This window comes from Cryptotermes secundus, unplaced genomic scaffold (assembly GCF_002891405.2).
Source record: "Cryptotermes secundus unplaced genomic scaffold, Csec_1.0 scaffold117, whole genome shotgun sequence".
Classification (NCBI taxonomy): domain Eukaryota; kingdom Metazoa; phylum Arthropoda; class Insecta; order Blattodea; family Kalotermitidae; genus Cryptotermes; species Cryptotermes secundus.
The window spans coordinates 944,017-956,589 of record NW_019737981.1 but is presented as its reverse complement, the minus strand read 5'-3'; the positions used below and the strand labels follow the sequence as shown (position 1 = coordinate 956,589).

General features: G+C 40.0%; 1 protein-coding gene and 1 long non-coding RNA gene across 2 annotated transcripts in view; one reads left to right on the top strand and one right to left on the bottom strand.

The window, feature by feature from the left end:
- LOC111870529 (prothoracicostatic peptides) overlaps positions 1-12,573 on the bottom strand; it is a 187,843-nt gene that overhangs the window by 9,573 nt on the left and 165,697 nt on the right. Inside the window, exons 3-4 of the mRNA XM_023862891.2 lie at positions 12,171-12,378; positions 3,155-3,268 (exon numbers count right to left, since the gene is read on the bottom strand). Coding sequence (XP_023718659.1) covers positions 3,155-3,268; positions 12,171-12,378 — 322 coding nt within the window. The remainder of the gene's footprint in view (positions 1-3,154; positions 3,269-12,170; positions 12,379-12,573) is intronic.
- Positions 1-12,573, top strand: part of LOC111870530 — a 174,521-nt gene that overhangs the window by 56,618 nt on the left and 105,330 nt on the right. The window lies entirely within an intron of this gene.

Below are 12,573 nucleotides of genomic sequence, written 5' to 3'. Positions count from 1 at the left end.
TGAAACGTTATCGTATATGTAAACACATAAACTGCATAATGAGGATATTCATAACTTGTACTCTGCTTCAAGTATAATTAGAATGATCAAGTCAAGGAGGATGAAATGTGTAGGATATATAGCACGAATGGCGGAGAACAGGAATGCATATAGGATATTGGTGGAAAGCCAGAAGAAAGAGACTACTGGAAAGACAAAGGAGTAGGTGGGTGAACAATATTAAAATGGACCTTAGAGAGAGAGAGAGAGAGAGAGAAAGGATGGTATGGAATTGATTGGATTGATCTGGCTCAGGATAGGGGCGAGAGGAGGGCTCTTGTGAACACGGTAATGAACCTTCGGGTTCCATAAAATGCTGGGAAGTTCTTGAGTAGCTGCACAATTGGGGGCTTCTCGAGAAGGGCTCAGCTCCATGAGTGATATGTAAACATATAAGACAAAAATAAAACGGTGAGATGGAAATTCTGAAATTGCGCAACTTCGGAATACCGCAGTAATAGACTGTCTAGTGCTAATATGTTGCAAGAAAGTAAATTACAAAGTAGGTCAAGAAGGCGGGAGCGGTATTTCGTTTAAGTGTGTTGTGTGTCTTCTGTGATTGGTTATAATGTTTTGGTATAAATACTTGAAGTGAAGTATACTACATGAAGAAAGCAGTTTACGGTTGAATATTTGGGCATCTTATTAGTGTATGATGATGTTAAACGTCGGCTTCGACGTATGATTATTGCAGCATGTAGACCGGATGCTAAGCACTCTATAAACAACACCCGTTTCTAGGCAACAGATTCAAAACAAGTAACAGTAGAACAGTAACAGAGGAACGGTGTTTTCTATGCGGTCCTTGCCGAGGGGCTATAAGCGAGACAAGTCTAGAGTTTAGTCAGTTGTGAGACATTCAACAGCAGATGAGGACGTAAATTATGTCTTCTCAGTTTGTTTTCACTAGCCGTTTCCTGGTAAGGGATCCTAACAATGTCCCTTACCAGGAAACTGCTAGTGAAAAGAAACTGAGGTGACATAGTATTTGCTGTAGTAAACTGCAGAGTGTGAATTAGCGATAGCACTATAGTTACTTGAAGTTACAGTCTGTAAACTGCCAATAAATCCCATTACCAATCCAAACCCCGTCTATAGTTACTCATACACTTGACAATATGCAGAGCTGCGAAGGAATACCGGAGAAGGCATAGCAAGTCCAGAATAACGAGACTTGCCAGTTATTTTTAGTGTCATTCTAGTGGAACAGAGAAAATGTTGTTTAAGAATTTACTTTTGGTTACTGTCAACCCAATAGAATCAGTTCGAACTCAAAATTTCATACAAAAACCTTAACAAAATATATTTGAGCGATACTTAACGACACTGAGTTCATTACGATCTGCAACTCAAATTGTGATTACTGGGTTATGGTCTTTCTCTATCGTCCGGTATTCTAGAGAATAGAAAACACGACGTTTAGGAAACCGGATATGTTTCCGAAACGTCGTGTTTTCTATTCAACCTCTTTATTATATCCGTTACAACACAACTAATATCAAGATCAGACCATTTTCGGCCCTCCTACATGTTGTTGTTAGTTGTGTTGTGAGGGATGTAATAAAGAGGTTGTATATGTAACACAACAGGATGCATGAAATGAAAATGTTTTCTATTATCTAGAATACCGGACGATGGAGGAGGTCAAAGAACCCAGTCACTCTGTGTGTTATACACATCGTCAGAGCATTTAAGAGAATCCACTTCTAACTGTGATCTTCTTGGTTCTGATTAAATAGTTAACGAAATAAAACAACTTCTGTCTCAGTTCGGAGAGATATTCTTTACTCGATATATCTCTGTGTGCGATATACAGACGCCAGTACCTGTGAGTCAAACGGCCATGACAGGTTTAAACAGAAGTATGTGGGGAACCAGAATTCTCAGTCTGAAGGGAGAACACACGCTGAATTTGTCACGCGTACCCCGACACGTAAAAATATGGTACTCTCAGGATAATAAAATTAAGAAATGAGAGATTCGTTTTCCGTGATCTCCTCACGATAATGTCAGGATAGTGAAATCACAAAATGTCCTTTAGCATTCATGTAGTGCTCTTCGGAAAATAGGCTAAAGTATGATTGGATGTGCTGGACAATGAATGTATACATGTTACATCTGGTTTATAGAACCTCACGAAGACAGGTCACGTCGAAGGCTCGAAGCATATTGTGAATAATCCATTATAAACGAAAATGTTTCGATATTTTGAATTAGATTGAATTTGTTCAAAATGTGACAGATTTCCTACTTTCAGCCATGTCTTATCTATGTGATAACAGCTGGGAATTTCTTTCGAACTTCTGGACAAATGTCGATTGCTCAGAGTAGACCTTGCACTGTTAGAATTATATATTTATTAGAAATGAGAATTACGAGGTCACAATTTCTCCCTGGTACAGTTGTGAATATTCTGGTATTATGTTTTGATCTGTATCTCTCATTCAAGGACAAGAAAATATGAATATGGATATTTTCCATGTTTCTCTCAACGTAGATCTTTAAATACGTTGAATATTAGCGGCTTGATATCTATATCCGAGAATAATTCCGACGGAGAAGTAAACAACTGGGGACAGTAAGGACATTTCCCGTAATATTATCAAGTGCACTTCGAAAACAGCAGCCAGCGTAACGAGTAGTTTCATCGGAAAAATTTCTTGAGAATCATCCCAATTTTTAAGTAACCAAAATATACAATCATAACTGTTATCAGCTCAAGCCATTTGACCGCATCTGTCCAAGAAATGTCTTGTTTTTATGGCATCCGAAATTTAATTATAGTGTTTTTAAAAGCATAATCCTGAGAAATGAACGGAGAAGTTCATGGAGGTAGGCCTATGCCCACTGGGGCTGTAGTTCCAAGGAAAAAAAAAATCCTGATAAACCTGATATTACTTCATTCCTCAACTTTATCTCCCTATGGTACATTTCCTCGCTGTCCCACCTATTGCACGGTATCGGATGGTTTATAATGAAGATTTCTATTAGTCGGTTTCCCATTCTTCTGTTATTTATTCCTTACTTGGCCCAAATATTCTCTAAGACGTCATGTTTCACAGGCTTGCGGAACTACTTAAAGACTGTCTCGACCTCAGTGTGCAATTATACTTACCTCCGAGTGACCTTTTGCCCCACGCAGCTGATAATCTGTTCCAGTTAGTGTCTGCACGTTTACCCCAAAGCCCTTTCAGGTTGTTCCAGCCAGGATCTCGTTTACCCCAGGAACCTGTTGACAGTTAACAAAATTTTCTCTATTGAAATTGGAAATAGTATTTATATTGAGGCGAATATTACTCATTTGGAAGCATTTTGGTCTCTCTCTCAGGATAAAAAGAATCCTTTGGTGGAAGTCAATTTGATTTCTCTGTTTGCTTTATTTGGGCAAAATTAAAGTTGTCCCTGTGCGTAACTAATTAAACACTACGACATGAAGGCGTATGGGGGAGTGGATGAATAGATCCAAATATTCTTGGCCTCGGCACTAGTTGGAGGTGAATGATCAGCTTCACTTCCCGGCCTCTTTACCCCTGGAAAGATCCCCAGGTACCATTGCATAGGAGGTTGGGTGCACCCCACAGCCGACCTGGACGATTGAAAATGTGGAAATTCTTGACCCTACCGGGACTCGAACTCCGTCCCCTCGATCGTCCAGCCTGTAGCCAGTCGCTATACCGACTGCGCCATCCCAGCTCCTGCTTTATTTGCGTTTAGTTGTTTATTTTTATCCAATATCTTTTACATATCTTTGTATATTAAAGAAGAGCTTTCTTCTGAGTTGGGTAGTTTTAACATTTACTGATGAACTAAGTTAGAGCCTAAGCGAATACGGTCGTAACTTCCTTTACAACGATACCAACCAGGTTTACGTACCAGTAATATTATATTGTAGCATTCTGTTGCACTTTTCACTTAGTGTCGATTAGTTTTTTACAGTCTCGGGTGTAACAATATATTCTATAAAATGTATGTACCACATTGGAAGCGCCATAGCTCAAGCGGTTAGTCGCTGGCTTCCCACCGCTGCGGCCCGGGTTCGATCCCGGGTCTGGTCAAGTGGGATTTGTGTTGGACAAAGTGGCCCTGGTGCAGGTTTTTTCCGAGTACTTCGGTTTCCCCTGCCAATCTTCTTTCCACCAATCGCTCCACAATCACCCTCACCTATCATCTGGGGCTGGTACAATAGGCCAGAAGTGGCCGCAGTACAAGGGACTTAGTCCCACCCCATTAGCATTAAAAAATTACCGCTTTTTTCAACACGTGAAACGATGATCTTTTAAGCTTTTAAAGTTAGTAAATTTCGTAGGACATAGTGTTGCACGTGGGACTGTAACTAATCTACATTACGTACTAGTAATTTATTCAGCCCGAATTTTGGCTATCCTACCTTAATTTATAAGTGGGGTTTCAAAATATTTTAGACAAATTCAGGCATAACATATTCAAATATACTGCTCCCTCCTCCTTCAAAATCCTCACCTACCCTCCATTCATTCTCCCCTATATAATTCAAAGCGAGATAAAACGAGCTGTTTAAACTGTGTCAGGCCGTAATCTAAGAATATGCGCTATAAACTGTAGTCTCTTAAGAAATTATAACCTAAGGCGCGTCCACATTACTCGTGTTCGTGCTCGTGCGACTCGCTATGCTCGCGAGTAATGTGGACGATATGACAAGTCACGAGGCAAGAAATTTTTTAATTTTTAATTTAAAAACTATAGCCAATAAATTAAAATACGACTACAGCCTACACACACTATGAGTAAATAAACGTATCCTCACGCGCCGAAACCTGGCGAGCAACTGAAGTAATGTGGACGAAAATTTACGAGCACAAGTAAAAGCCAGACGAGTCTCCCTACGAGCACGAGCACCAGTAATGTGGACGCGCCTTTATACTTGAATTTTAATGGTCACTGACAACACAATCTGCGATTGCTTCGCTAACAAGCCGAATGATTTACTAACTTCTTACTGGACACACACTACATAATCTCTCCTGAAACGCTGATATTCAGTGAAAGATTCTTTGCATTGCTTTAAGCCAAACGTTCATCTCCTTTTTCTTTGCGAGTTACTGAATGGCCAGCACCCTCAGAAGTAACCTACTGAACTGTCTTATTGAACCACTGACGGACTAAGTGTCCCGTAGATAAGCGTCTCTTAAGTCTTTGAGGACGCTGTGTACACTGTAATGCTTATTTAACGTATGATCACGTGAGCTACGATAATTCAGAGCATGGTGTGAAGTGGAGATAAATGTCGTGGCCTATAACAAGCAGATTCGATATATTTTCTCGATTAATTACTGATAAGTATTGGTGTTACGCCGCGGAGGGGGGCGTGGAGTTAGCCCGCCTCTGCCACCACTGTTACATCGAGCGCAGGGGGGGGGCGTGGAGGTATCCCTCCTCGCCTCCACTTGTAATGTCGCGACGCTGGTATCACTGTAACGCCGTGACGACGGGGGTGTGCAGGTACCCCTCCTTTCCATCCCAGCTTATGCTGTAAGGAGTTAACACAATACTCCTAGCTCACCCTCTGCCAGGATTCTCTTGTTTCGGGGTTTCCTTCTCTCAAAAAGCTGCCACCATCTATTATATGTCCTCTCAATTGTGGGAACTACCCCCTGGCATATAGTCATAGCTCCCTCTTGACAACTCCTCATGTAGTCTACAGATAGTAACGTCTTACATTATTACTACATCTTAAGGGGGCGTTGATATTAAGGCTACTAAACTCTGCCTGTGTGGCAGGAGCCTATCCCTGTCTATTCCTAGCACCTCCCCTTAAGCATTCGGCTGCTGTTGCAACTCTCATTTTGAGTAGGATCTTCTGGATGGGTCGAGGAAGGTGATTATGCGGTGTGAATCACAATCCCGGTACGTCCTATCCTATCTATCTACTCTGTCTATTTACACTCTTATATATTTACATGATTTACAATATTTACATTCTTACAAGGCCGACTTTCAGTCGGGTCTACATAGGCTTCACTTCACGCTACACTAGGAACCTCCCCCTCGGGGGTGTGAAACTGGAGTCTCTCTCTCTCTCTCTTCGACTATAGACACGTATTAATCGTTCCATGGGATCCTGTTTCCCTACTATTCATTAGATACGATTACACTATCTTTCGTAAAGTTCACTCTTAACATAATCTACCCTTAGTTATACAGAATGAAACCCACATACTATATTTATCCTACACGCTAACCATAACCTTGACACATACACTATACCCTTCTTGCCTGACTAACATCCTAGGCAATTACATAATTCTCGTATCCTCCCCTAAGGGCTCGCCGGGCACACTGGAGTTTGCACATTCAAATCTCACTCAACAACACTGTTATCAACAATACTCTTAAACAACATGGCTGTTATGCGTAAAGAAACTTACTTGTAGTACAAGATGCAGGCTCACCGCCTCCGCTCGTAAGGCCCATGTTGAAGAGAGCCTTCGGCTGACAACGCAATATTATCTGTTAGATCAGAATCCCAAGTCCCTCGAAATTCAGTAATTTATAGTTTTAATTTGCTAATTCAGCTGTTGACGACAGAGGGTAGTTAACTCCTCCCTTGTGTTCTAAATTCCTAAAGTTATGTTCTAATTGGTTATTATCGGTGGTTGTGGGAGGGCCTATGGCGTCTCATCGCTGCGTAATTAATAACATCATTACCTTCAGTGGCCGAGTGAGGCAAGCTTCTTGCTAGGGCGATTACGCATGAATGCTGATCCTCAACATTCTTACCCTAGTTGCCTGTCCAGGTGTTGTCATCTTTGCTCTTTCACTGCAAAACACTTTTCGCAAGTCTCCAGACACTTAGGTAATGACTTAAATTCCCAATCCCAAATTTGAGACACTACAATTGGTTTCTGGCGTTTCTGATTAGAGGGGAAATAATATAGAATTTTCTAGAATTTATTACATTATTGAGATTTCTGCAGAATGTTTATATAAAATATTATATCTGTCTATGGCTGTGCAACTCTTTGTTGGACCTTGGCTGCTTTTTTAGTTTCTTCATCCTGTACACAGTCGGTAGGACTCCTTGGACGGGGGATCAGCCCGTCTCAAGGCCGCTATCTGCACACGGACACAAAAACAGAATAAAACGCACACATACATCGATGCCTCGAGCAGGATTCGAACCCATAATCCCGGTGTTTCAGCGGGCCAAGACAGTTCATGCATGAGACCGCGAGTTCACTATGATCGGCATATAAAGTACTAAGTAAACTATACATCCATTTTTATTGTGGAAATGAAAATCGTAATTATACAGTTTCACCGAACCGTCTGAAAACGCGATGACGTTTGAGCATTTGAGAAAGACAACATAATAATAATAATAATAATAATAATAATAAGGTGGGGCGACCTAGGATGAACTGATTTTGTAATAATAACTTTCAATGAAATATGAATAATGACTGGACATAAAGAAACATCTTTAAATAAATTCCCTAGATTTAAACTAAATAACTTTTAGCAAATTTACGTGTTTAATTTAAACAAATTGAAGAAGAAATGGAAATGGTCGCAAACCCGCACTTACCCCAGAATTCGAGGTAATCGTAAAAGAGCCCAACATTTTGTCATAGTATGACAGTGAGGAAAAAGAAGGAGCAAACTTCAATTCTGTAAACATTTAGCACTCATATTTCCGTACCACGATAATACATTTTTTTTTCTGTGGCACTACAGCCCCAATTTGGGCCTAGGCCTACCTCCATGAAACTCTCCGTTTCACTTCGGTTTGCTATATCTTACACACTCGGTAGGACTCCTTGGGCGAGTGATCAGCTCGTCGCAAGGCCTATACCTGTACACAAACACAGAAAAACGCACACAAACATCCATGCCCTGAGTGGGATTCGAACCCACGATCCCGGATTCCGAGCGAGCGAAGACAGTGCATGCCTTAGACCGCTCGGCTACCGTGACGGGCTGATAATACATTATATCAAATAATAAAAATATTCGTAGTTAGCAGAGCAAGCTTATTTTTCTAGTTAATCTTCTTCTCTGAAGGAGTCAGTATATTCTTCCGAAACGTCAGTAAACTTCTAACCCACTATAAGATGTCATATCTGGTAATTTAATACTCTTCATAATGCTTAACCATTTCCTTGATGATATATCGCAAGTAATTAGTATTTTAGAAACCGTGAAAGTAAAACCAGAATATTAACATGATAAGGCTGTCGCCAGTAGAAAGGGAAGTTGCACTGTAACAAGTAAAACCTCACATTTTTAAGCTTTTTAAAACAATATCAACATAACGGTGAAAATAAAGCTTACAGCTCAACGAAATTCCAAGGTCTTTAACGTAAGGGGCATGCACCTAGTTCGTTACATAATTTATAATGAAAGGTAGTAAGGGTAGCTTTACGAGTAAAGCAAATAACTGTAGTTTCATAATTATTTAATTTTACACTATTATACGAACATAGAAGTCTGAAAAGTTTCAAGCTGCAAAAGTTTTCATAACCCAAAATTCTTGATAATGTTATGCATTTTAAGATGGTCTGAATACTAGAGAGTTGGAGATATGAAAGGGTACACTAATATCATCAATAAAACTATTAAATAGGTAGCTAACTAAGTAATTCTACGGAGCTGTGTCCTTGAGAAGGCACCACTTTCTCAGCTACTGAAGAAATTTCCAACATTCTCTTGAATCCGAAAATGAATTACCGTTTTCACAAGTGTCGGTTACTGATCCCTATCCAGAGCCAGAATGATCCCGTCCATACCACTCCATCCTATTTTTCTAAGATCCGGCCTAATATTATCCTGGAACACAAGGACCTTAAAGAGAAAACCGAACTTTATAGCTTAATGAGAAGAAATGGTACCAAAGTTACGCACCAATTCGTGTCTGTTGGCCAAGTAGTAATGAATCCAACTAATGTAACATGCGGAAAGTTAAGAATTTCTGAGTTTACAAAGATGCAAAAAATAAGGAACCGTTTCATTGGCATTACTCAAGTCTAAGTAAACTGACTTTAAGTACTCACTTAGTGTAAAGGAGTGCAACTGCAGGTAATCAAATCAGTGGAAGTGGAAGTAAGCTTAAGGGAACAACCCTTTGAAAGTTTAAGCTTATGATAAAAAATACATACGTGATCATTGTAGATGAAAAATTTGAAAAATTAATTAGGACAACAGATAGGTCTATATTTCTTACTCAAAATGCTGCTAGCTTTTTTAAAACTGGAACTACAACAGACGTCGTCTCCTTAATAAACTCTGATGTTAACACAGACATGCAGACAGTATGATGATCGCATAAGCCTAATTTTATTTTATCAAAATAAGGAAAATAGGCTAAGAGCGTAAGTCAGCAATGGAATACAGATAAGAGAGCATATTCTAATTATGGAAGATGGATTCCACCGGGCGCGCGCACGCACACACACACACACACACACACACACACACACACACACACACACACATACTTGGAGACATTAAAATTATTACCAAAATCAGCAGCAGAAACAGGAGCTGTACATAAGAAGTTTGATGATACAGATTCTGAAGAAGTGGTGTCAGAGAAGTTGTGTTGCAAAATGGTTTCAAGTAGATTCTGAATGGTTCTGGCGATGATGTGTAACACAGAGAATTAGGGGGGATTTTGGCCTTCCTCCTCCATCGTCCGTTACTCTAAAAAAAAATAGTGAACACGACATTTCGGAAACTGGATCTCGTTCCGTCCTCGCGTGAGGGGGAACACACCTACTCTGTTGTGTCCCTTAGAAAGAGGTGGTCAGTAACTGAGGATAGATTTTTCTAAGGGACCAAACAGAGTATGTATCCCCTCTCACCTGAAGACGGAAACAGACCCAATTTCCCAAACGTTGTGCTCTCTGTACTTTAGAATATTGGAGGACGGACAAAGTCCCAGAAACCCAGTAAATCTGAGCGTATTTAAAGTAATTAACAAACACATCTGCGATTCTTTTAGATCCTTTCACAATCTGATCACCTATTTTGAACTGATTAAATCTATTTTTTTTTTCCTTTTAACGCTAGGAAGACATTTCCAAAAGCGATTAGGTTGAGCTTTAATCATGTAGTGACCTGACTTTAACGAAAGCAATTTAAAACTTAATAGTAATATTGACAAGTTTATGAAAGTACGAAAAAGTGTCATAATTCGCGTCGGATTTTTATAGCAATGAGAATGTTGACATTTTTATTAATGTAATATTTCAGAGTGCTGAACAACAGCGTCCAAAATTCGGTTCCCTAGTACAGGTATAATAAGGAGCGCCTTGATTTAGGGCGCCAGTAACGACTGATGCCGGCTGGTTAACTATAGCGTCAGTAGGAGGCAGCTCATACACACAAGAGTAGCCATTGGACGATCAGATTTCGAAGAGCACAGCAAAATCACCACGTGCATGTTTACGAAATTAACCAGGAACGTGCAGAGGTGTCACATTGAGTAAACTTAGTTTAATATCAGGCAAGTTTGACAATTATCGGAAGTGAGAATTCAATGATACAAAAAAGAAAAAACTCAACTCGTTGGCTTTAGTCCGCAAGCGAACTATACCGACAGAGCGACCGTCGCATGCGGCGAGGTTAGTGAATCATAGAATTAGAAACTCAAAAGTCGGAAAATTTTCAAATTCAAGATTTAGAGTTTACTCTTTAAACAGTGCAGTTGAATTAATAAAGACCCAATTAACAAACAGCTTTACTAATAATGTTGCCTCTCATTTTAGCCTAATAATGTGATTTCGCTTTGGAAATATTATTAATCACATCATAACCAGGAATACTAAAATCCCCTAAGGTAAGAACACGAGAAGATTAAGGGTTTAAGTTGTCCTACAAAGAATTAAAATAATCTCCATTGTTTTATAATTTAAGTTATTTATTTTTTACGTATTTACTGAATACGCCAAAAGTTAATTTTAAAGGACGAACGAGAAATATACATAATAATAAGAACCTGCGCTCAAAGAAAAGACAAACAAGGCAACATACATCATTCAGATAACAATAATTCAATTACTGCAACCGCGCCGACCATGATGCAATGAGAAGCAATATGTAATGACAGTAATAATAATAATAGGAAGCTTTCAAGTCAAAGTGCATTACGAGCAGTAATTGATATTTTATAAATTGTTGTGTAGGCATACATTATAAATACGAAAAGACTACAGGCATTCAACGAATTAGTCACTGTAAGTAAAATGAAAGTAACTGAGAACACTTTCAGGAGTAACCTATCGCCACCTTCAATAGGATTATTTCCAATTGCATTTCCTAAAGAATGTGATGTGTTTGCGGTTGTTGGATGGGAAATAGAAGAAAATTTCATGTAACATTACCTTTCTAGTGAGCTGTAGTGTCAGATTCAGTTGCTAACTGGATGGACGGCTCCTTTAAAATCATTACGCTAAGCAAAATAGGGGTACGCGGTAGCGTAGTTGGTTGAGGCACTATGCTATAAGCCGGAAGGTTCTAGTCTCTATGAGGTGTTTCTTTCAATCGACCTAAACCTTCCAGCCGCACTATGGCCCTGGTGTCGACTCAGCCTCTAACAGAAATGAGTACCAGGAATCTTTCTGGGGGTAAAGAGCGGCTGGCGCATAAGATTGACAACCTTACCGCCATCTATGAGCAGATTGTCTAGAGAATATGTGAGAGCCTCGACGTCTCACAACCCTATGGGCCTTCATGACCTGTTACAGAGAGGTCGTGACACAACACAATAAAAATAAATCAATACAGCTTTCGTGATTAAGCTATCTCTGTCTCGAATAACATGATTAAGAATTGCATTTCTTCAGGGATCTGATATGCTTTCGATTATTACATGGGTCAGCGAAGAAAAGTCTGTAAAAATATGTGTGTTAGTTTGCTGTGTTCGATAGAAATGGAACTCTAGAAATGTCGGGTATTTGCAGCCAATAGCCTACATTGAAGGCATATTTAAGATGACATATCTTCTGCCTGTCTCTCCTCCGCTTGTTTAATTTACGAGAAACATTCTGAGACATTTGGTATTACTTTGTAAGTTTGTGCATTAAGCCTACGCGTTGTGGAGGAATTTCATGTTAGTTTATGACGGCCACTGATATGGAGGGAAGAGAACTGACCTCTAAAATTAACCCAGTCTGCGGCCCGTTTACCCCAGCCTCCTTTCAACGAGCTCCAGGCTCTCTTAATATCCTCATTGTCCTCATCTTCAGCTAGATCCTCTGTTGCCAGGTAGTCCTCCAGGCTGCTCTTGTCGACGTCAAGGTTGGAGTCACGTTTGCCCCACGATCCGTGGAACTTGTCCCATCCTCTCTTACCCCATCCGCCCTGAAACAGACAAACATAATATTCATAACTGTCAGAATAACTGCAAGAAGCCTGGATAGCTCAGTCGGTATAACGACTGTCTACAGGCTGAAAGACGGAGGAGCCGGAGTTGGAGTCCCGGTGGAACAAGAATTTTCACTTCTTCATGTCGTCCAGACCGGCTCTGAGATCCACCCAGCCTCCTATACAATGGGT